Genomic DNA, 25,481 nt, shown 5'->3' on the forward strand with positions numbered 1-25,481 from the left:
AACTGGCCTCTAAAGACAGGGACAGCTCAACACAAAGCTGCATGATGACGACCATAAAAAGTACCAACATGATAATTCTAATGTTATCGCATGGTCGCGAGTTATTGACTGAGGACGAGGTCAACATAGGAAAAAAGCCGGGTAAAAGATAGAGGTGAAGCCGGGTTATTTTACGAGGTTCTATTTTGTATGTTGATAGTACGAGGACAGCGAGGTTCGCCCCCTTGTCGGGCATTGTTTCAACCATTGTGAGACTTACCATCTCAGCCTCGCCGTTAGGAGTTGTATCTGCCACCCAGGTATCACAGGCATAGTGGTGGCCTGGCACATGCACAACTTCCTAAGCCGGTTGTGTTTCTCAATACAATTGAATTGCAAAGCCGGTGGTAACGCGGAAGTGCGAACTTTACTTTTTTTTTAACAAAGTCACTACTAGATTGTTGTCAAGACAACGCAAAACATGTCTTTTGATCCCTAAAAAGGAGTCAAATACAAACAGTCCATACAGCCCTAGCATGAGGAGTGAAATATGAAGAAATACAACTGCTTAGGTATTGGTCAATGGGAGTCAATACTAAAAGAGTGATAATATGCCAGGAGGCCCGCAGCAGCCATGCTATAATGCCAGCTGCTGGTCTCCAAGATGCTGCACCTGTCATTGGTTCTTCCTTTTAAAAGGTACCTTTTACCCCAAGGACTTCTGTTTCTACACATATTGCCGAAAATAATTCCAAGGAGGTATGCTTAAGTCCCGTGGAGTCATATGATGCCTCCGGTACTTCTAGGGTAGTTGAAATTTTGGTAGTTCTAGGATTCAAATAGTAGACAGCTCAAGGAGCTCATCTTGTTCATAGCATCGACAGTCATGTAATGCCCCCGCATCTGCAGCCAGGAGCCCAGATATTCTAACTCAGTCTGAGGCACAGCAGCCTATCTGTGAGACCGATTCACCATACGGCAGCAGCAGGCACACTGTCATCGCACGAACATTTTAATCAATGTCATTTTTATTTGAATATTTATTTTTCCTGTCCACCGTCGGAACTGTCATCGTCGTAGTCGTCCTCAAACTGACCAGCACCGCCAGAGGCAAAACTAATTCCCTGGTTCCTGGCCTTCTCTTCCTCACCCTGCTTCACGAATTCAGCCCCAGTGTCCATGTTTTGGCCTGGATAGAGAGAGAGAGAGATAGATAGAGAGAGAGAGAGCGAGAGAGAGAGAGAGAGAGAGAGAGAGAGAGAGAGAGAGAGAGAGAGAGAGAGAGAGAGAGAGAGAGAGAGAGAGAGAGAGAGAGATAACAATGAGATGAGAGTCACAGACAGACAGAAGGGAAACAAGAGGAAGTGGCTAGCATACCCGGAATGCAACAAGCCGAGAAGTACGGCAGCAACGCTTGCTATCTGATCCACACCCATGCCCATTCCCATACCCATGACACATTTTGTCCACACAGCAAGGATCACCCGGATTGTGTGTGCCATCGGGATCCCCTTATGCAGTCTCCAACTAACTACTATAGTGAAGAGTATTGTTTGTAGAGACTCAGAGTGTGTTGAGAAATTCTCTTGAAACTTGGCCGACCCAGCAATGTATTATAGTACAGGGTGGTTTTGGGAGTAATCATGCCAATTAACCCTTAGAGTCCATAACTTGTGTACTTCCCACTTATAAATTTATAATTTGTCGCAGTCATGAAGATACGAAATCACTATTCAGCATACATTTGGTTCAACTTCACCAATTTGAAGATCTTGGACTCGTTAGGAAGCTCTTGGTGAGAGGACTACAATGAGCCCAAGAACTACTCCTTATCCACCACAACGAGATCAAGATGTGAGTCCAGTTCCAGATCCGAGACGAAATTGCTCTCAACAGACACTTCACTGTACCTAGCTTGGAACTGCTCAAATCTTTTCGTGCCTGACTTGGCAGATGCTGACTGCCCTGAAGTTGGGTAAATCCAATTTCCAAGCACTGTTGACTCGCAGCACAGATCTCAGAAAATGGAAAAAGTTCGATCGATCACCATTCTCTCAAATCTCATCGGAGAGACTTACCTGTTTAAGGCGATACTTTCGAGTTTTGCCGCCACCCAGACATTTCAAATGTTGAATTTGGTTATGATTTTGCCGAGTTAAGAAAGTTGGGCTGTACCCACGTGCTCACAGTCAACAGGTCAAAATTGAAGCATGGACGTCAAAGGGTTTTAGGTGTACTTACTTATGATCTTTTCATCGAGAGCATTAATAACCTGAACCGCTTCCCGAAGTATGTTGAGCTGTAAGTAACAGCAACAACAGCAGCAGAAGCAGCAGCAGCAACAACAACAACAGCAGCAGCAGCAGCAGCGACAGAAACAACAGCAGCAGCAGCAGCAGCAGCAGCAGCAACAGCAGCAGCAACAGCAGCAGCAGCAGCAGGAACAGCAGCAGCAACAACAGCAGCAGCAGCAGCAACAACAGCAGCAGCAGCAGCAACAGCAACAGCAACAACAGCAGCAGCAGCATCAGCAACAGCAACAGCAGCAGCAGCAATAAGAGCAGCGAAAGTGACAATTTTAGCCCATATGTCCAGCGGGTACCACTGTATATTCTGAATACAGCATTAGCCTGGATACCTCGCCTAAGAAGTACAATGTACTTGAATGTAGCAACATTGAAGTTAATGTGCCCTCTAAGGCTTTATCTTATTTACCGTACACTTGCATACTCACAATGGGCATTCACATACCCAAACACATGCACCATACCCGCACCCGCACCCGCATACCAGATATATCATCCTCTTCCGGAAATGAGTGCTGCAGATGGTCAGGGTGTTGCGTAACGAGAAATCCAACAACTCCATCGCAGCCGCGATCACCATTGCCAAAGCCTCCATGGACATCGCGCCACAAACCAGAAGACTGAGGCTCAACAGCAGAACCCACACGTGCATTGAAGTCCCCAAGGACCATCCAATGATCTGAGACAGGAACAGCCATGACAGCCTGCTCCGCGCCCAAACGCCGCTCTGACACGCCGCCTCAACAAGACTGCGACTCCTTCTACACGAGTGAACTTCTCAGTCGACTGAGGTCTACCTGACGATATAGCCAACCCTTCACCAACAGAGTACGACGCAGTGCCGAACCATTTCATTTCCTGCAGTCCAATTGCCTCCAGACCCAATTGCATGGCCTCAGCGACTACTAAATGTATTCTTGTAGCTATGCAGAAGACGTTACTTCAGTAACGTCTGGCGCTAGCCACGGTCCACACAGCTTTAATTTGGTGTTTGTTTGTTTGTGGCGGACGGACCTCCGTCTGGCGCTATCTCGTATCTGTCCCGTACCGTACCATCAAAGACAGCTGGCCACAAACAGCTGGCCACAATCAGGGATTCGTAAAATACCAGTATTTTATGACTCCCTGGCCACAATATTCAAATAGGGCTTTCAAATGCAAGATCATAACGTGAAGCAACTTGGAAGAATGAGTATGAATGCAAAGTGTATCGGGTAATAGATGTAGGGCAATTGTGCGGTTCGAATCCCAGGTTATACCTGAAAAATAATAGGAGAATTGAAAAATGTATAACATCCCTATGCTTTTTTGCCTAGGGCTGTGTTTACATGAGGCGTTTCAACCCGGGTCAGATCCCCCAAGGGGAGGGTTGAAATCAACCTGGGTCAAGAAAATCGTACAAACGTACTTCTGCGCGTATCTCGCGCCAGGTTTGAACAGCACTGCAGATGCAAATTTCACGCCAACGGATTCACGTGACCATGCAGGACTGTAGAAGTGGACTTTTGGCGGCATATCAGTATTTGACCCGGGTCAACTGTCTTCATGTAAACGCTCACCTCTTTTGTCTATCGTACAGACTTTCAACCCGGCCTGAACTCGACCCGGGTTGAAATTTCTCATGGAAACACAGCCTAGGTCATCAAGGTGGTAGACGATGTCGTATTACCCTCGACCGTACCTGTCCCGTACCGTACCGTAGCATCAAAGACGGCTGGCCACAATATTCTAATAGGGCTTTCAAATGCAAGATCATAACGTGAAGCAACTTGGAAGAATTAGTATGCATGTGCGAAGGGTAACGTTGTAGAAGCAGCAGGAGCAACAGCAGCAGCAGCAGCAGCAGTAGCAGCATTGGAAACATACTGGCTACCATACCAGGCTCCGTGCCTAAGCACAAACATTGGCAAAAGTCAGTAGCCCACCAAATATCCCAGAGAGGTGTGAGGTAAAACATGCTGTGTTTTATTTCTCTCACAGCAAATGAGAAGGTTGGCCAACAACTAACGGGTAACTTATCGAACCGCCACTTCGTCAGTGCTGGCGTACAGGTTGACCCTGACGCTCCTATTCCCACTATTTCCTCTCTACCTCCACCAGCAACTACATTGCACTCCTTGATCATCACCTCATTGACTATTTACAAGTATATCGCAAGGCTGCCTCTGAATAAATCCCCCGGAGCTGATAAGATCCACAATGAGATTCTCAGGAAACTGAGGTAATCAATTGCACGCCCACTCTCCATTCCTTTTGACCTATCCCTCTCTTGAGTATTTCACTCCTGTTCTTGTAGCAGTTGAGCACTCTCATGTGGGGTAGTGCCTTTGCTGTTTGTATTATGCAGTGCTCACTGACTTGTCGGGGTTTGAGCACTCTGGCAAGGTACGTTCGGTCCCGGTTTAAATCTGGCTTTGGAAAATTTATTTTTCATTGCTATCAGGTTCGGCCTCATTTTCTCTGTGCTGCGCTGAGTCCACAAAGGACGATACAGTTCTGTCCGCAGATTGAGTAACCTATCCCTCTCCTCTGCCACATTCCCCTCACGATGGAAATCAGCCACCGTCATTCCAGTGTACAAAAATAGAGGCGACAAGAACACCGAACCCGTCTAATTACCGACCAATCTCCCTCCTGTCCTGTGTCTCCAAACTGCTAGAGAGGATAGTGCATGACCGCTTGCATGACCATATCTCCCCTCTTTTTCAGCCCTCACAATCTGGCTTCGGTCGTAAGGACAACACATCCCTGCAAATTAATTCAAGACCTCTGCTCTCTAAAAGACCAGCGGCAGGTCTCCTGCATCTGTTTCTTTGACCTGTCCAGGACCTTTAACACCGTGTGGCACAAAGCCTCATTGTCAAACTTCGTGCTCACGGTCTCTCCGGCTCCCTACTCGCCTGGAAAACTAGTTATCTATCCGACCCAAATCAGCACGTCACAATGAATGGAACTCTATCTGACCCCGAATTTCTTTGACGTCCGGAGTGCCCAAGGGCTCCATTTTGGCTCCCCTGCTCTTCCTCACATACGTTAATGACCCCCCCCCTATGCAATTCCAAATATAGCATACGAGCAGCGTTCCTACGTCCGGATTCACTGTGTCAACATCATATCCCACCACAACCCTGGACAACAGCAGCATACATCAAACTGCCTTACTTCCTGTGCCACCCGGAAAACACTGCGATGTGGCGAAGGAGTAGAGAGTGCCAGTGGCACCCATGCCCGGTAGCATGACGTTACCAAACATCTGTACAGAAGACCAGCAGTAAAGAATACCCAGTTACTGAGACCAAGCAGTGGAAATGTGTCAGGGTTTTGCAAAGGTGAGAAAGAAAGAGCGGAGAAAACAACTGATGCAATACTTTGACCCCGGACGAAAAGCGAGTGTCTCTGCCACAGCGCGTTCCCCAGCGCTGTACACGCCTGTATATACATGAATGTATTGAAGTGCCGCAATGAATAAAACGAGTGCTCAAAATCCAAACGGGGACACTTTTGCGAACGGTACCTGCGATTATCACGCCACATACATACCGTACTCGCACGATTAGAGCTCTCTCTTGAATAGTGTCCTATCTCGAATAGTGGCCTAGTCTGCAAGAGCCAGTGAAAAATAAAGCCCTTTCTTGAATAGTGCCCCCCCCCCCCGGTCTTGTAACAAAGCCCATGTGCAAGTTTAGTGGTCTTTTGCTAATGTTCTTGGCCAATACTGGTGTTTTCAGGAACAAAATAGCAGGTCTTGTTCCCGTTTCTGTGAAGTCGTGAGCGTTTACAGTACACGTTAGGCTCTGTTTTTCTTTGTTTTATGCTGGATGACGCAAATGTGCAAGCAATGAAAAAATAGTGCCCTCTTTTGAATACTGCCCCATCTGTGATTCACATTGAAAAAATACTGCCCCATCTGTGATTCACATTGAAAAAATAGTGCCCCAGGGGCACTAATCGCGCGAGTACGGTATACAAGGACCTTCCTTGATATTCCAACACTAACTGTCTTATACAGGGTCTGATCCAGAGATCTCTACAGGGGGTTGTAGTTTATCCAAAGCTGAATAGCTGATACATGTATAGTACATGCATATGGATTCCAGTAGGAGATTTGTAAAATTTAGGGGGTTCCCCTTAACCCCCGGAACCCCCTGGACCCGTCCCTGTTATAGCCTTCAGCACCTTACCTGGGGGAGTTCCTCCCTTTGCTTCTTCTCATGAGCTGCTTCGTGTTGCGCTCTTTCTTTCGGTGCCCTTGAAAACGTTTTCACGTCAATGCATGCTCTCTGGTTCACGTCGGCAGCCCGTAATTGCTGCTCTTCAGGTTTCAGGTCCTTCAATTTTTCATCCGGCCCGAGCCCCAATTGTTCCTTGAGATTTTGAATTTCTAAATCTTTAGCATCCATTTCAGCCTGCATCACGTGACCAAACAACAAGTGAGGCAGAGTACAGCAAGGGTACGACAAGAGAGCACAGAGTACAGAGTACAGAGTACAAAAGAGTACGGCAAGCATTCATAAAATGAGAGAGTCAAGAAGTGAATGGAGGAGGGAACAAAGTTAGAGCTCTTTTCGTCTTTTTTCTTTAGTTCACAGCCTGTCTGTTGCCCACTCCCAGCGGATAAGGCGCAGGTGGGCGGTGATCTTCTCTTCGAACGTCTGCAGTCCTTTCTTTGTTGGCGGGTTCGGCTGAACGCACTGCGGGAGCTGGTTCCAGACCTCCACAACGAGCATGCCGTCCTCCAGGATCGGGCGAACAAAGCCCTTGTTGATCACGCCAGAGCTTCTGGAGTCCAGCAAACGTGAGGATTCCCGGAGGAAGCCAATACGCTGCAAGCCTCAAGTAGCCAATTGACTGATATGAGCTGTGAAGGACAGGTGTTGCTCAATCAGCACATCCAGCGGCTTCAGCTGGTCGACGTCTGGAACAAATGTGCCCTGGAATACAATCGGTGGGACGACGGCTGTGTTGCGATGATGAGAAATCAGGAGGGACTGAGTCTTTGTAGGTTCAAACCTAATGTGCCAGGCCATTCCCCAGTCTGCCAGCGCATTTACAGCAAGCTGGAGTGCGGTAACATCTTTGGGTATGGCAGTATCGGTCGATATTCACTTGTATAAGGTGGTGTTATCAGCATAATACAGAAAGCTGGGCTCCAGCAGGTAGGTGATCCTCAGCATTATTCGTATAGAGTCGGGCCCAAGATGCCAACATGGGGGACGCCTGCCATGATGGGGTTAGCAGAGCGCTGTCCGCTCACTACAGCCTGCAGCTTGCGGTTGGCGAGGTAGCTTCTGAGCCAGGGTGAAGAGATCCCTGGAGCCCATACCGCTCAGCTATGTACAGGACACCAGGGCGGGACACTTTATTGAACGCGCCAGCAATATCCACTGCCAGGACGCACACAAGTCCTCCGCTGTTGACAACTCGGCTCCATTCGTGTTGAAGAGCTAGGAGGTCAGTTGCGCCAAGTCCAGAGCGGACGCCAAATTGACGAGCAGAGAGAATGGAGTTGCTATCGATGAAGTTCATAATGCTCCGGTTGATTATGGTTTCCATACATTGGGAGATAATGGAGAGAAGGGATATGGGGTGGTAGTTTTTCACACAGGATTGCGAACCCTTCTTGTGAACCGGGACGACGTTCGCCACTTTCCAAGTAGATGGTATGTATGCTGTTTGCAGACTTTTATCCGGGATTGTGTCAACTTGATACTTTGGGTAGTACTTCGTCTATAAGAGCATGCGCTTATAAGTGAAAGTGCGCTTATATCAGAATAGAGGCACATACGCCTATATGTGCGTTAGTACGGTACATGTATGTAAGTCTGCGTGTTAAGTTATTAGACACCCTAAGAAAAAAAAGTTGTTGTAACGGTATTATTGTAAGGGGGAAAATACCGTGATTTGGGTTCGACCTTTAGCAAGATGCACGCTATTTTTAGTACGCTGTTGACACGAGAATAGCTTTGATTTCACGCGGTACAATCATTTTTGTCACCATATACGCGAAACAAGGTGAAATGCGTACGGACCATGCAATATTTGGCTAAAACACGTACCGTTGGTCACAACGATAAATCCGCCCCCATAACGTTTATACGCTGCAGCTTCAACGCTATTTGGGTGATCAAGGTACGAGTACCGTTGTTTGCTAAGGATGTCTATTACATTTTTTATGTGACGGCGTTCCACTGTTGCAAGTCACGAGATAATGTTATGGAACCTTTAAAACTTTCCCAATTTTTGCTGTTGTTATGAGTGCACAATTGATCTTATTCCCGTAGCTATGCAAAAGAGTCTGGCGCTAGCCAGGGTCCACACAGCTTTAATTACGTGTTTGTGTGTTTGTTCTGTCGGCATGCGCATATGCCTGGCGCTATCCAAACCTGTCCCGTACCGTACCATCAAAGACAGCTGGCCACAATATTCAAATAGGGCTTTCAAATGCAAGATCACAACGTGAAGCAACTTGGAAGAATGAGTATGGTACATGCAGAAGCCTTGCTTGGTAGTTTAACATGTTTTTCGATTTTGACAGCATGTTGCAAGGCGAGGACGCATAGTGCTCCTGACTACAACCATAACGGACTCTGCCCACCGGGTTATGGTTGTAGTCAGGAGCACTATGCGTCCTCGCCTTGTTACATGCTGTCAAAATCGAAAAACATGTTAAAGAATGAGTATGTATGCGAAGTAAAGTGTATCGGGGGGGGGGGGGGGGGGGAATGCATGCAGGGCGATAGTGTGGGTTCGAATTCCAGGTTATGGCTTGAAAAAATAGGAGAAATGAAAAATTTATAACGTCCCTGTGCTTTTTTTTGCCTTGGTCATCAAGATGGTAGACGGTGTCGTATTACCCTTGAATGATCAGCTAGGCAGCTAGGCAAAAAAGGCAAAGCGTAGGGGCCTGAGCTTCCAAGCGCTCTCAGTTATTGCCATTTTTTTAAGAAATAAGAAAAAGGGGGGGGGGCTGCGACTTACAATCGAGCATGACGTTCTACTGAAGTGAGTATATCAAAACATTATGACTCAAACCTGAAAATAGGGGTGCGACTTATAATCGAGTGCGACTTATGCTGTAGTCTGGGAACACGGTAGTTGTGGGCAATCGGGTCAGCAAGACGTTCCACACACCTAGCATTCACTCAGCTCACACCTCTCATATCCATGGACAACGACATAACACTGACAACACTACTCTCACCTGTAATTGCTGCTCTTCACGTTTGTGGGCCTTGAGCGTTTCAAGCAGCTTTTCTCTCGAAAGCATCGCTTCTTCCAGCTGACCCTGGACGAGTGGAGGTTCTAATTCTGCATGCTGTGAAATCTGGATCACGTGACCAAACAAGAAGGCAGAGTACTCAACGGTACGACAAGAGTACAGCAAGGGTACAGGCAAACAAAACAACTTCTTTTCTTTTCTTGCAATGGTTGGTCATCACTTCTCTCTCGCACTTTGCGTGCCAATTGGTCATGTGCCACGAGATAAGTGAAATAAATATTTTTTTAACTCTTTTTGACCTCATATACTCAAATCAAAACAATAATGTACTCTAATTCCTGCAATAAAAAGTCATTCACAGTACAGTCGTACCTCTCTAATCCGGCACTTGTTTATCCAGCACCCTTGCAAACCAGCACACTTTCTGGCAAAACGGATTTTTTCAGTTCATTTTCTACGCTTGAATCCGGCACTTGAATTCCGCCTCCAGCAGCGATTTTCTGCAACAAATCACTCAAACTGTACATAAAATTGATTTTCTAATCCAGCAGTTGTACATCGCATACCATCAGGGAGCATTGTAACGTACACAACACATGTAACATACACTTGGGAATATCCTAACCCAGTACACAGGATATTCCCAAGTGTATGTTAAAGACATGCATTCCACAAAGTACTTGGATTGACACAGAAAATCCCTACATTTCGACGTACAACACCAACATGATTGTATCAAGAGTCCATAAACAAGAGTGTGCAACGCCACATAGATATAGATGTCTGTCACGACTCGTTTTCAACATTACGTCATTTTCATGTAACTGCGCGTGCACTGCAGGCGCTAGGCCGCGACATTCGCTACATGAAAAAGACGTAATGTTGAAAACGAGTCGTGACAAGACCCTATCGCGCGTTGCACACTCTTGTTTACATGGTTTATGGACTCTTGATTGTAAGTTTAACCGGTGGGCCTGGTTGGAGGGCAGGATTTGATAATCCAGCACCCTTGTTTATCCAGCAGAAAATGCCGTTGCAAAAGGTGCCGGATTAGAGAGGGACGACTGTTATATTATTACTTGTAGTAGCATGGTTAGTTACACTAAAGTCAAAACTGTTTTCACCCTGAAGATCGGCAATGCCCGAAATTTTGGATATTAAATTTTAAAGGTGAAAAGGAGACTTAAGGGTCATGCACGTTCCGGGAAATTCCCTAAGCTACAGTCTAGATGTTTCCTTGTCAGTTCAACAAACAACCTTGCTCCAGCATTGGATTGCTTAAACTGTTGCAAAAGAAGGATACACGAGCAGGATTCGAACCCAGCACCCCTATCTTTCCGGGACAGTTCCCTACCAATTAGGACCCGGTTACACATGCACAAGCGACATCACAGTAGCGAAAAATTCCATGGTTACGGCGAAAAGCGGAACTTCCACTTCCTCCAAAATTTTCGAAGCAAAACTGTCGCTTCTGCGGTTTTGCTTCAGCAGAAAACACCACGGTCTGCTGTATATGGACTTGATATGAGAAATGTGTATGCGTATGATGTCCATGCAACAAAAATGCGTGCAAGATAGTCATTGACCTTGTCTATTCTCCAAATCGTATGCACCACAGTCCACTTTTCTCACATTTTCCGCCAAAGTAGGAGTTTGCCCTGTTTTTATGTGTGACCATACACACGTGGTTTCACTGGAGCGACACCAGGCTCGCTGTTGCAAAACCTCGATGCCGAAGCGAACCCCAGTGCAAGTGTGTAGGGAGTTCAGTCACGTGACAAATCAGCCGAAAACAGCCTTCACGCGGGTCACGTACATTAGCATGGTAGCGGTGGCACCATGGACTTCACTGCAGTTTTTTTCGAACTGCTTTGTCCTGCTTTCTTTTTCCAAGTTGAAAGTTGGTGCGTTTGATAGCTGAGGTCTTCCTGCTCGTTTGTGCCGCACTTGCTTCGGCAACTGTAGTTTGAGCTTTTTGTTGTGGGGAGTGTAGTTTTCAATTGGATTTTTCATCCGTTTGGAGGGAGTACACGGCCAGGAAACACCCACCATCGTGTTCAGCGACCTCGAATTATGTAGAATAGTGCTTTCTTCTCGAGCTGGGGGATCGCTCTTCATCGCGCTTTCACCTCCTGGTCACCCAAAATGAATGAATTTCTGGACCCAATAATGGGCAATATGTTCAAGCGCTAGGAGTGTTTCAGATGATTTGTTGGCCCTAGTGAAAGATTGCACCTGACAGAGACTTTCGCTATTGCAACAAAGTGAGCTATGATTTTGTATTCGACTCGTCGCCTTGAAACCAGAAAGAAATTGCTATGGAGTGGTGCTCTGACATGGATCGCGTCAGTGGGCATCTGAAGACCAAACTGCTGTTTTTATTATTTGTACATGTATAATACAACCATAGCCATCAGTGCTCACTTCAATTTCATAGTAATGGAACTCGTGTTCAATGGATTTAGCATTGTTGCTATGGTGGTTGCTACGGGCGCCGCGCTCGTTCTCATTGCCCATCGCTTGCCGAAATATTATATTTTGGTCAACATTAGGACTAACTAACCTGTATTGCACCTATATTGCACCTACAAGCCAGATTTCATAGCATTCTGACAATATTGTAATGTTGCTAAGCGTTTGCTAGGCTTTCCGGAAAACCCTGTTGGTGCCAGAGCAGTATGGCATTCCGCATACATCATGATGAAGGTTGGCGTATGACTTTGACGCCTCAAATCTCTGGTATCCTTCAAGATTTTTCATCCAAATATTCTGTGCCATCTCCAGTACTGTAGTTCTTCCCGAAAACAAACAGTTTTCTTTGTTTACTACGGAAGAAAAAAAATACGGTGATATCCCTACCCTTAGGCTACCGGAGATCACACGCACCCGTCCCGTGCCCGTGGGTCCTTCTTGCTACAAAACTCACTGGTGCTTGACTGCGGTCCATGCTTGTCCACGAAGGCTTCTGCTACTGTTGCTGCTGATGGCGTTGCTGGTGTGCTGGCTGTGGCTGCTCCTGGGGTTGCTCCCGGGATTCAGGTGATGCTTGCGACCGCGCTGGCAGACCACCAGACCGTGCCGGTTGTGTCTACTTGTACAAGGAACGGAGAGATCACCAATAACAGGATTCAACAGAATAAATGAAGCGAGTTGCGCATTCACCATGTACACCTTTTGTGAGCGGTTAAAGGGGAAGTATACCCTAAAATCAAATTTTCACCAGTTGTAGTCTTCGGGGTGCTGAGTCGAATGGTCTTGGTCCGAGGAAGCTGAGACGCTCCCTTCCTACTTGAATCCCAATCGAACTCGCGCACTTCCACCGAAACTGGGTGACTGCGCCCTACTAGATGGGGATTTGTATGCAAAATGTCACTAAAAGCGCCATTTCGTTCTTATAAAAGCACGGATGACCGCGATTGGCCCATATGTTGTAGTCTTTTGGACGCTGAGTCGACTGGTTTTGGTCCGAAAAGGCTGCGATGTAGCGTTCCTCCTTTATTCCCAATCGAACATGGTTGAACAAGCGGTCACGTGCTTCTGCGTACACCAGTCACCTGGTCACCGTGCCTGCAGGGTACAACTTACTAGCCTGTTTGACCTTTTTTGGGTGCACTCCTGTCACTCGAGTTGAACTCGAGTTGAACCTTGGTGTGAAATTTGTCGCCTGCTGGCGTGGTGACCAGGTGATTTGGGCACCCAGGAGCACGTGACCGCTTGTTCAACCATGTTCGATTGGGAATAAAGGAGGAACGCTGCATCGCAGCCTTTTCGGACCAAAACCAGTCGACTCAGCGTCCAAAAGACTACAGCATATGGGCCAATCGCGGTCATCCGTGCTTTTATAAGAACGAAATGGCGCTTTTAGTGACATTTTGCATACAAATCCCCATCTAGTAGGGCGCAGTCACCCAGTTTCGGTGGAAGTGCGCGAGTTCGATTGGGATTCAAGTAGGAAGGGAGCGTCGCAGCTTCCTCGGACCAAGACCATTCGACTCAGCACCCAGAAGACTACAACTGGTGAAAATTTGATTTTAGGGTATACTTCCCCTTTAATAACAGGACTAGGATATTTTCAGAACAAATTCGCCATGCACATAGAGAACTGGAGCACATATTAAAACGGTGCCAACTAGCGGGTATTCAGTGCAGGGCTGAAACGAGTATATCGATTACTCGAGTACTCGCTCGAAAATAATTTGCAGCCAGCGAGTAGATCTACTCCGTACTCGGTTCAAATCCGAGTCTAGTACTCGAGTACCGATTGCAACATTGCGGGGGTTCACTAGTCACTATGGCAGTCTATGCGCTGCAGTTACATGTATGCGTCATGTCAATCGACTGCATGCTAGCATGACGTGCAGAGTACAAGTACAACGCGCGCATGCGTGGGGGGGGGGGGGAGAGAGAGTCAAGATGAACCTTTTCCAGTCGATCGATGTTTTGTTGTTTTAACGAGTAAAATAATCCTACAGGCTAGACACTGTAGTAGACAGTCATGTAGATGCTTTGTTTGTATCTCTAGGCCTTGACGGATTATGCTAGCATAAGGTTTCGCATAATTCCTACCAAAATCGAATAACATCAAGATACAAGTGCAATAAAACCCCTTCCTTCTCGCAAACCGTTCCCATATCGCTTCCGTCGAGTTCCCTCTCAGTGCTGGGACTCTATGAACGCTGATTTCTCCTGCCACGACTGGTCGTTTCTGCAACCAGAAGGCTCTCCAACTGTTGACGCCGCGGTAGATCACTTTGCAGCCGTCCTTGAACGAGGGTTCCAACAGCACCTCTCTAACTTTGCTATCGGCTACAACAACCGGAAACATTCCAACCCAACATCCTCGACATCTAGTCCCCCATGGGTGACACGGTCCCTCGTATCTGAAGTGAAGCGCAAGCGTGATCTTTTCAGCATCTACAAGAAATTCCCAACGCCGGTTAACCGGGAGGCTTACCGAGTTCAACGCAACTTCGTCAAGCACCTTTCTCGTACCTCACACCGCTCCTTTCTAAACTCTCTTTCTGCAACACTCTCCTCCCCCGATCGCCCATCACTCCACCAATTCATTCGCAACCAGTGCCGCGGGACCTCCCGCGCGCCAATCCAGTACCTGACGGACTCCAATGGCAACCGCCAGCACGATGTGAAGGCGATTGCAGACACACTGAACAAGCAGTTTGTTTCATCCGGCATTCCGGAGGATCCGAATTGGGACATTCCATCGCTGTCCCCAGCCCCTGAACTTAGCGCACCACTCACACGCGTCGTTACCACGACTGCTACCGTCTGTAAGCACCTCAAACTCCTGAAGAATTGTAAGTCCCCTGGCGAAGATGGCATACCCAATGAGGTTCTCAAATGGCTTGCGCCATCTCTGTCCTATCCCTTGTGCCTGCTCTTTAACATGTCATATCGTACAGGAGTATTTCCGTCCGTCTGGAAATCTGCTGTTATCGTCCCGATCTATAAGAAAGGCCAACGCTCTCAGGCTGGCAACTACAGACCAATCTCTCTCCTTCCCGCTGTGTCAAAGGTCTGTGAACGTATTTTCTTTGAGTCTCTGTACTGCTACGTCACCCCAGCGCTTTCACCATCTCAATCCGGTTTCTGCCGTGGAGACTCCACAACTTTCCAACTAACACGTCTAGTACAAGACATCTACACCCAGCGGAACCTCAGGCGGCATGTTGGCATCGTGTTCTTTGACCTAGCGAAAGCTTTCGACACCGTCTGGCATCGTGGTCTGCTTGCAAAGCTAGAGTCCGTCTTCTTGGTACATGGTCCAGCCCTGCAATGGCTCTCATCCTATCTTTCCTGCCGCCACCAGACTGTCAGAGTATCTACCTCCCTATCAGACCCATTACTAGTCGTGTCTGGGGTACCCCAGGGGTCCATACTTGGGCCGCTCCTATTTCTACTGTACGTTAATGACTTGCCAGCCCTTGTACCAAATGTAAGTCTTTTTGCTGACGACACTGCTCTGATGTGCTCCGACAGCTCGGCAGACAACCTCACGGCCTCCATGCAGTCCGGGGTCAACGCTACAGTAACATGGATGGAAACCTGGAAACTGAAGCCTAACCTCGCCAAAACCGAGGCCATGTTCTTCTCTCCCTCGCCCCCCACTCAGCTTCTGTATTTTCCTGGTCTAAATAGTACACCTATTAAAGTTGTTAACGAGCACAAGCACCTGGGCGTTATTCTCGACCGCCAACTCTCCTGGTCTCCACAAGTCCAGTCTGTGTGCAAGCGTGCGAGTGCGTCCTTAGGTATGCTACAACCCCACTGCCAACACTTGAATGATAACTGCAGAAAATTGTTCTTTAAGTCGTACATTTTGCCTATATTTGACTATTGCGATATAGCTTGGTGCGGGTTGTCTCAGACTTTACTCCTCAGACTGGAAGTACATCAACGCTTGCTTCTGAAAATTCTGTTTCGAAAAGACCAAACATTTGCCTCCCTTTGTCTTTATAAACTTGCTTCCACGCACCCTCTTCTTGCCCGACATCAGCAGCATCTTTGTATCCTTGTGCAAAAAATCTTCCTAGCCCAAGTCCCGAAACATATTGCCAAGTACAACTGGTTTGTTACCACTAGACCAACACGCAATGCCTTATCACTGCCCCGAGCTAGTTCCTCTCTGTTTTTGAAATCCCCTTTCTTCTCAGCATACTCCCTTTGGTCTAACCTGCCTACTAGCATTAAGACATGCCAGGATATCAGGAAATTCAAAGTCCAGCTTTCCACACTGTCTCATCCGAAGTGATCCCATGTATTACTAATGTGCCTCCCTTTCTTTTTCTCTCCCTATCTCCTTTCCCTCTCTGACAGCATCTTTCTTTTTCTCCCTTTTAGCTTGCCGTGGTTGGCTATCACCTGACCTCTCATGTTTATTGGCAGTCTTCGGACGGGCCAGGAGATGTTGAATAAATAAATAAATAAAACCACTGGAGGAAACGCAAAAAAGGTAATTACATAACCAAAGGCGAGAAGGCACTGAACGAAGTGTCAACCTACGAATACAACTTCAGTGCAACAATGTGCTCTTTCTGCTTACACAAAACAGGCTTATGAATACGTATACAAACTGCCTCTAGGACTTTCAACTGTTGGACATAACGCGCACGACACAGTACTGAAAAATGAGAGTCATCATACACACCAAGACAGTCAGGACGAGATAACAAGTGTAGATACACAGCCGACTTCTTACGATCAACACATTCATCCGCCCCATCTCGCTCCTTCCCACCCGACTCCTCCTCGTCCATCTCATCGTCATCTTCCTCGTTCCGCTCGTCATCCTCACGATCATCATCACCACCATCATCTGCCTCGTCCTCTGTCTCCTCACCAACCGTTTCGTCATCCAATTCCTCTTCCATCCTCTGATCATCCGTCCCATCCTCCGTTTCAGTACAGACCACTTGTCTCCCATTTGCTAGCTGCTCGTCCCTTGAGCGGAGAATCGAATAAGCGCATAATTCGAGGCAAATTGCATACGAATCGCATAAAATTGTAATAATCCGCCTGTTCGCATCAAATTCCATACAGTTGTACATGATTGTTCTACAAGTACAAGTACAAGTAGATGCACTAGGAAGTTGTAGGTTTACGACTCCCTTGATAACATGTCCAGTCTACTACAATCAGTGATGGTCGTAGCTAGGTCGCCTAAGGTCGGACGGTGCATGCGTTGACCCCGTTGAACTTTTGCTACTACAGTACAACGCCCTCTACAAAAAACATTCCCCTGTTATTTTGCACAGAACCATTATGCATTAGCAGCATATGTGAGCATAATGCGGCATAATAGGATAACTTTTAGCATAAAAATAGCATACTTCTGCAATTTTTTCAGCAATGCGAAAAGCATAATTTCACGAAAATATTAGCATAATCCGTGAAGGCCTATATATCTCCCATCTTTGTTACAGCAATAATATACTGATCACTGTCATCAGCCATGAGTCCATGACACTTGCACTCATACTACGCATAGTGTATTCCAGTGCTGACGTAATCTCCTCAAAGCTTCGTGGTTGCGGCACTGCCTTAGCCTACATTACAAGTACTAGTACCTTACATAACTAGCGAATAGCATTACTATGTTTTATCGTCTGATGGGTGTTTATCAACACGAAACTCGGAGTTACGAGAAAGATTTTTGTTCTCTGTTGTTCTGCCTTATACAGTCATGTACATGTAGGGTATTACCCAAGTAAGAAAGTATGCTCATTGCCAAGTTGTTCTTCTTTTGACTCGAACCATTGCAGGCTCGTGTAGATGAAAAATATCAGTGGATTCAATTGGTGGCGAGAGCTAGAGGTCAGCGTAAATTGTTTGGGGTGGAATTTGGCACGAAATCTACGCTGAGTACTTTTGACGACGAATTGTGTTGGTCTTGAGAACTCTGTCAAGAAAGCGAAGAAAGTGATTGTTGCTTGGAGCTTTCCTCGAAACTGAGAGCAGTCAATGCCCACACATTCCGAAACATTGCCTTGGATCAATACTATATCGCCAGGGAAGCTCTTGTGGGCGAAAAATGAAGCAGTTTTTGGCGAAACCGTATCAAATTTCCCAGCCATGTACTGTAGATCTACATGTAGGTAGGTAGGTTCATTTTTATTTGAATTCGCAGAACCAAACGGGCGGTGTCGCCAAATCACATGGAAGCGAATAGAAACAGTAAAATATTGTAGGAAATAGCCTAACATGATAGCAGGGTGTAGTACACAGCAAAGAACGCTCAGTCAATGAATAACGTTAACGTTAGAATACAACACCGGCGAGGCGGTAAACAGCACATGACTGGTATTGTGGAGTACCGCAAACGTTCAAAGGTTCCTGTAGTGTTCAGCAATTACAGCCTCTTTTACGGGCAAAAAAAACGCAATGAATATTTTTTCCCAAGTGTTCCAAAAACTTCAACTCAAAGTTCTAGAAAGAAAGAAAAAACACGCAAAAAAACAAAACAGCATAATAATATTTATACAGTCCGTATCGCCTATAAGGTTGGTGGCTATAGTAATATACCGCATATAGTGATCAATTTCTAAAATTCATTTGCCATAACTAAGTATACACAGTTATCGCGTATAGTAATAATCGTCTATAGTATTAGGCCTTGACGGATTATGCTAATATTTTCATGAAATTATGCTTTTCGCATTGCTGAACAAATTGCAGAATTATGCTATTTTTATGCTAAAAGTTATTATGCCGCATTATGCTCACATATGCTGCTAGTAATGTACATGTATATGATGGTTCTGTGCAAAATAACAGGAGATATTTTTGTAGAGGGCGTTGTTCTGTAGTAGCAAAAGTTCAACGGGGTCAACGCTAGGACCGTCCGACCTAGCTACGACCGTCATTGATTGTAGTGGACTGGACATGTTATCAAGGGAGTCGTAAACCTACGACTTCTTGGTGCATCTGCACTTGTCCTTGTACTTGTAGAACATGACTGTACAACTGTATGGAATTTGATGCGAACAGGCGGATTATTCCAATTTATGCGATTCGTATGCAATTTGCCTCGAATTATGCGATTATTCGATTTTGGTAGGAATTATGCGAAAAATTATGCTAGCATAATCCGTCAAGGCCTATATGTATAGATTATAGACCGGTTAGGAGGTCTATACAGGATATATAGACCGAGTAAAAGACCGAGGTCCCCCGAGGTCTTTTACGAGGTCTATATACATGTATCCTGTATAGACCAACTATGAGGTCTATAATCTATTTATCGTGTTCTCCACGCAATAGTTTCTCTTCATATACGACATATCCTTGTATTTCTAGTATTATACTATAGCCTATACCGCATTGATCTGCATCGAAGGTCAACATCAAGGTCAACATCATTGTTTAAACTATGTTCAGCATCGGTAGCACAGTGGCTGGGTGGTAAGGAAGAGTGACTGAGATTCACAAGGTTGTGGGTTCAAATCCCATCTTGTGTATTTCTGCTTTCTTCAAAAATTTCTTTTTCTAAGTTGGAAAGAAAATTTCTAAGTCCAAGAAGTTCTAAGGAGTCAAATATAAGTAGTCAAATATATCGTGTATTATGATAAAGCAGTCAAATACGCGATATATTTGACCGCTTAGGTATCAGGGAAATTAGTGGGGTCAAATACTAAGAAGGCGATAAAGTAATATATCGCCTATACTGGCTATAGTGATCAAATTCATATTAAATTTTCAAAAGACCTTTATTACATTATGTTTGCATCGGTTATAGTGATTGATGTAAAATCAAGCGATGTCAGAGGAGAACAGGGTGTTACTTCTTCGTGAAGAACTTATCCAGTGAATGTTGTTTGGTGAGTTTTGCTCGTACAAGTCGCCAAAAATATGCCTCCATCATGAGGAAATGCTGATTGTTGTGTGTCAGTAGCTACAGCCAGCTACATGATATTGTACATGTACATGTACATGTACGTAGTGCGTATGTGCACGGCGCGCTGAATCGTTTGACACCCCACTCGCATACATTGCATGCAGTATCGGTCATAGTATTATATCGCTTATAGTGATAAAATGCTCAAAATAAAACATCAACGCTATAGGCGCTGTACCTACTTAGGTAAACAGCAGCAAGTTCAACTTCAAGTCAATATTCCAATCACTGATACCGCTCGTGCACGCTAAGCCGGCACCCGGGCCTCTACCACTGCCAGCGCAGCAGAGGTATCACCCGCAGTGCACTAGCGCGTGCTACTGCTAGCAATTAGCAAGACAGAACGGGAGGCAGGCTTGTTTGAACTGGTGGTACTGGGTAATACCACGCACGTCGGATGGCAGGGTGTTCAATAAAATAGACCCGATGTGTATGGTCTTGTTCTCTTTTCTACTACCTGGTTCAGTGATGTGTGTGTGTGTGTGTTGGGTAGGGGGGGGGGGGGGGCATTCTGCTGTATAGTAAAGTTCCCAGGGGTACAAACTAGGGACCAGCGGATTATGCTGGCATAGTTATTGGCATAATTTGGTGGTTGAAAATTTGGAGCATAATTTGGCATCCTTTCGGAGGTAGGAGCATAACTACATCGGAGTGTACTACAGTTCTATGTAGGCTGCACAATTGGGTACAATGCACATGATTAATGCTGGTGGTCTGCATGGTAAAGGGTTCCGAGGTCATGCAGATCGTGTTTTCAATGAAACGCAGGGTAGAAATCATGGCAATATGTAGGTTTGCAACGGGCAAACCAAAGTTATCATGCCACAGAAGCACTTGCGGCCAGCGCCTCGCAGGCAGTCCGCAACGCCGGCTGTCATCGTACATCGTCCCCAAGTGTGGGAAAATGGCACATGCGCCAGCGTGGGACTCGCAGCCTTGCTGGCAGAGAACAGCAGCGAGACCTTTCTATGCAAACAAATTTGTTTGAGCACCTTGGCTTGCAATATCAGCAGTGTTGTGCGAATTTTCTCCCGCCCACCACAACCCACTTCTAAGTTCTAGCGCCTCCAGAAAGGGGGGAAGCAAGCAAAGCCCCTCAGCTGAATGCATTTTGGAACAATTCTCTGCATGAGCTTTCAAGCACTGGCGGCACGCGCTGCCCAGCAGCAGGACCACATGGTCCCAGCAGGACCAGCTGGTCCCAGCATAGACACATTGTGTCCAGCAGCCGGGCCAATTGGCCCCAGCATACAGCAGGACCGTCCGGTCCCAGCAGTCATTTGACTACCTGCGCACAGCCGTGCCCCACATGGGCACAGCAGCATTAGTTAGGACCACATGGTCCCAGCATAGACACATTGTGTCCAGCAGCCGGGCCAATTGGCCCCAGCATACAGCAGGACCGTCCGGTCCCAGCAGTCATTTGACCAGCAGTCATTTGACTACCTGCGCACAGCCGTGCCCCACAAGGGCACAGCAGCATTAGTTAGGATCATTGGCCTTAATCTCTTGCACTGCCTGCCATCTACCAGCATTGTTACAGAATTTTCTACAATCCCGCTTTGCGGGGCCGCCGGGTATAAATGCATTGTTGCAAACAATTCGCTGATTACAAATTCTGTTACAAAACACTTGATATGATCCAGCCGCAGCAGCTCGGCAACCCCAACTTCCACTTGCTTGATGTGCGTGTGGGTGATAAACATTATTGTATGCTCGAACACGTCTTCTTCAAAGTTCCTTCTCACACTGGTACAGTACATGTAGCAGAAGATGCGAGTGAATCAGCCTTGGTCAGGTATCCCGGGGCGAACGAGATAGTGACGGGTAGTCCGCAAAAACATGTACATTACGCATGTCACGAAGTCATGACCTCTGGATTTTAGCAGCCATGACTGCGCATTATGGAGCAGCTTATGCGAAGGCTAGCCAGGCTTGCTTGGCGATGCCAACGCGGAAAAGCCTATAATAATAATAATAATAATAATAATAATAATAATAATAATAATAATAATAATAATAATAATGACTGCGCAGGCTATGGATATTGTTCTAATAAATGAAACAAATTGAGGTCAAAATTGATGTTCGGTTATGATGGAAGTAGAGGTGGAGCTGCGGGAGAGATGAGCCGCAGGGTGAAGTTGACATCAGTTGGACGAGTATGACGATTGCGAAGACAATTCAACCGTCATGATAATTTTCAAAGGTACATGTAACTCAAACTTATTAGGCAATGAAAAAATCTTTTTACAAAAGAAGTCTACTATTGAATAGAAGAAGTAATGTTTTCTCTTTTCCATGTTGATCTCTAGCATGCATGGACCCCTTGGTATGGGGATACCCATGCATTTTGTTGTACTTATGGCCTCTTGCAAGTACGAAAAAGGCACAATTTTCCGAAATTTGAGGCTCCATAAGTACAACAAAGGGGATATGTATCCCCGCGTGCCAAAGCATAATACGAGGATTTTGCGAGCATAATGCGAGAATCCATGAAAGAATAATTCCATGATTTCGCGAGCATACTCCGCCGGAGCCTAGTACAAACACTGCAAGTCTAGTTCGCTCATGACTCAACGCAGCCCAAGACATTTTGTCGTACAGGGCGAAACATCCATATTTGGATGTGTTCCGCGTGTGCTCCGATCCGCGTAGCTCGAGACCATGGGACCCTTGGCCGTGGTCTTTTGTTCTGCATGCAGTCTGTGTCATCAACATAACCTGACCAGTCCACAGGCATAGAGCAGTTTCGACTTCAATTTTTATCAGTCAAGGAGCTTTTTGGTCGAAGTCAATAATGAAGGGTTCAGGGAGAAAAGTTGTTGCAGAGCGACTAGGCCTTACCCGATCTACGAGCTGCATTTCTTGACTGTATCGTGAGAACATTGTCATTCAAGGCTTTGAACTAGCCACGCTAATCATGAAATCCTGTTGAAGAGCAGCTTGGTTTCTTATTTTTTTACGACTTCTGGGCTGTAGCCTTGCATTTTGAAGAGCTCTGCATGCAAGGGTAAGAAGCGCCACAAGCTTCGGGCGCAGTGTATGGATGCACGTCGAGCGGCAGAATCTCTACTGTCAAGAGGAAGGGGAACTGAAATCTGGGTCTGGAGAAGTTCACTCGACACACACATACACATAGAGAGAGAGAGAGAGAGAGAGAGAGAGAGAGAGAGAGAGAGAGAGAGAGAGATAGAGAGAGAGAGAGAGAGAGAGAGAGAGAGAGAGAGAAAGAAAGAGAGAGAGAGAGAGAGAGTGAGAAGCTCCAGGCAGGTCGGATCACGTATACTTGCAACATCAGATGTTCATTTGCCACACCACATGCTCAAAATCACCCTGCCTTCCGCAACAACAACACATTCACGGTTCGAGTGAGACTCAGCTGGAGTCTTCCCCAAGAATGACAGAAATCTATGCAGTAGTAGTGCACAGACGACAATTGGTACGAAATAACCACCCAGAATAATCTATGCAGTAATACACTGATGAAAATTGTTAGGGAAATTACCACCTGGAATAGATATACTGTAATTATGCAAAAAGCAGGAGTGGAGGGGTACTAGCCTATACATATACTTGCTACTTTGAGTAGTATTGTAGTGCACTCATTGATGTATTACATTACAGATCAAAATCACTGGGAAACACACGTATAGGAAGTCAAGACACTGCTTGATCATAATTATAGCCAAGGCAATCTGACGTGTTCACCACCCGCTCTCTTACACCAGAGTGATTTTGTCACTCGCGTTCGCGAGTGTAGCAATCCAGTACAGGTTACCTGTGACGTTCGGGATGGTTTCTGTGGCGCCCGTTCTCTCATGTCTGCCAGTGAGAGTGTGACGATCATGATCAACGGTGAGGTGAATGACGTCACCAGTTCGCCAGGGCTGACCAAGGGCTGTGCCGGTGTGGTAGTCACGAGCACTATAGCCACACCAACCAAAACACTGTGCCTCGTCTTGGCAGGTGCCTGTCAGGTTTGGATTACTGGATGAACAGGCAGAGAGAAAGATGTGACCATGTAGGGTTTTGTCAATCCTCACCTTCAGTGTATTGCTACCAGTACCAGTGACCATGGGTGTGCTACATGCTGCTGACCAACCATTACTTGTGCAACTCAGTGAGCGACCATCATTGGTGATACTCAAAGCACTGGCACAGCGATTTCCATCAAAATCTTGAGTCGCGGACACCACCAGCTTCTGTGGACTACCCTTTAGGGGGACACAGCCGATCTTGGCTGAGACGTTGTAGCAACCAGCTTGTAACGGAATATGTTCAGCCTGTATGCGTCCAGAGACAGGTGTAAGCGGCGTACACACGTTGGTTATGTCCTCGTCAAGACCGGATATTAATATCTCCAGTCCAATGTTGTCCAGTTGTTCTTGCTCCACGTTGCTTGCGACAATACTGTCCAGTAGCTCTATGAACATGCTGAAATGATCACTGACACGGGCTTGGCCGGGGCACTTCAATGTACCATCAGCAACATCCAGCACTGCTCCCGTTTTGCTGATGTCATTGAGTAGTGATATGGTGTCCGTCGTGCCAAACACAATGCCACTGGTTACACAGGGCTCTTTCTCATCCTCAGCCGTTTTCATGGCCTGCGTGATAGACGCATCCACCCAGGACCACACATGGAGAAGCTCAATGTCATCCTGGAATGAGTGCAGAATTCTGGCAGCACTCTCTCCTTTCGACACACACTCCTGAAGCTGGTGTAGTTGCTTCTCCAGAGGTTTCAGCTTCCTCAACCTCAGCTCATCTAGCTCGGTTAGAAGAGAGTCCTCCCGTTTCTTCACAGCCTCCGCCAGTGGCTTGAAGAAATCAGAAACCTTCTCCGAAGCGAGCTCTGTTTGACTGTGCACCATTCGAATGTTCCTCTCCACCGTCTCTATGGCACTGCTGACAACACCATCACATTCTGCTGTGCAGCTACTTAGCTTAACGGAAAGTGTGTCACGATTGTTTTGTGCAGCACTGGCAATATCCATCACCTTGTGTTCATCACGTCTGTGTGCTCCAGTACGGACGCACTGTGGACACAATAGCTGATTGCAATCACAGCAAAACTGTTTCAGCACTTCAGTCGTGTGTAGAGCGCATCTATGCTGGACCACTCTGCCACTGCTGATTGCTGACTCGATACTGGAGGCAGACAGCCTCTTGATCGTGTGGCCTTTACCTGATCTAGACATTAGATGGCCAGTACCGTGGCACTCACAGAATTTGCCGTTGCAGTTCTCACAAACCGCTGTAGCTGGCTTCCCATCCCAGCACTCGTCACAGGTTTGAAATACATGATCCTGGTCTGCAGCCGCTCCAGTCAACTCAGTATCGCTTGCTTGAACGACATTCGGTAGCGATCGCACTGGATCCAGGCTAACAGGCAATTGCGTAGCGGACAAGCATCGCGGACATTTTATGCAGCCATCAAATCCCAAGCTGTTCTGCAGGCACGGCACACACAGTGCGTGCAAACACGAAACAAACTTTAGAGTGGTCGTGGACGATCCACAACCACCGCACTGCACCACGGAGGACATTATCTTGCACGCCT

At 46.5% G+C, this 25,481-nt stretch overlaps 2 protein-coding genes across 9 annotated transcripts in view; both read right to left on the bottom strand.

Moving 5' to 3' along the window:
• LOC135814962 (protein twist-like) overlaps positions 1–25,481 on the bottom strand; it is a 112,597-nt gene that overhangs the window by 19,865 nt on the left and 67,251 nt on the right. The window lies entirely within an intron of this gene.
• Positions 387–12,686, bottom strand: LOC135806872 (uncharacterized). 2 transcript variants are annotated; one of them, XM_065321042.1, is made up of 6 exons: positions 12,431–12,686; positions 9,487–9,609; positions 6,467–6,691; positions 5,448–5,538; positions 2,221–2,278; positions 387–1,168 (listed from the first exon to the last, which is right to left on the bottom strand). In XM_065321042.1, the coding sequence occupies exons 1-5, from the start codon at positions 12,449–12,451 to the stop codon at positions 2,244–2,246; spliced, it is 495 nt and encodes a 164-aa protein (XP_065177114.1). In that variant the 5' UTR covers positions 12,452–12,686; the 3' UTR covers positions 387–1,168; positions 2,221–2,243. The 2 variants fall into 2 exon arrangements, with proteins under 2 accessions (XP_065177114.1, XP_065177115.1); XM_065321043.1 differs by lacking the exon at positions 12,431–12,686 and adding an exon at positions 9,877–10,003.

Source organism: Sycon ciliatum, chromosome 1 (genome assembly GCF_964019385.1).
Source record: "Sycon ciliatum chromosome 1, ocSycCili1.1, whole genome shotgun sequence".
NCBI classification, from domain to species: Eukaryota; Metazoa; Porifera; class Calcarea; order Leucosolenida; family Sycettidae; genus Sycon; species Sycon ciliatum.

Excerpts from the sequence above, each read along its gene's own strand:
- LOC135806872 (XM_065321042.1), bottom strand. The coding sequence starts at position 12,451 with ATGGACCGCAGTCAAGCACCA. Across the intron at positions 6,692-9,486 it reads GTGAAGAGCAGCAATTACAG|GCTGAAATGGATGCTAAAGA; the intron begins GTGAGAGTAGTG and ends CACGTGATGCAG. Across the intron at positions 5,539-6,466 it reads AAAGGGAGGAACTCCCCCAG|ATGTTTGGTAACGTCATGCT; the intron begins GTAAGGTGCTGA and ends TCTTCTGTACAG.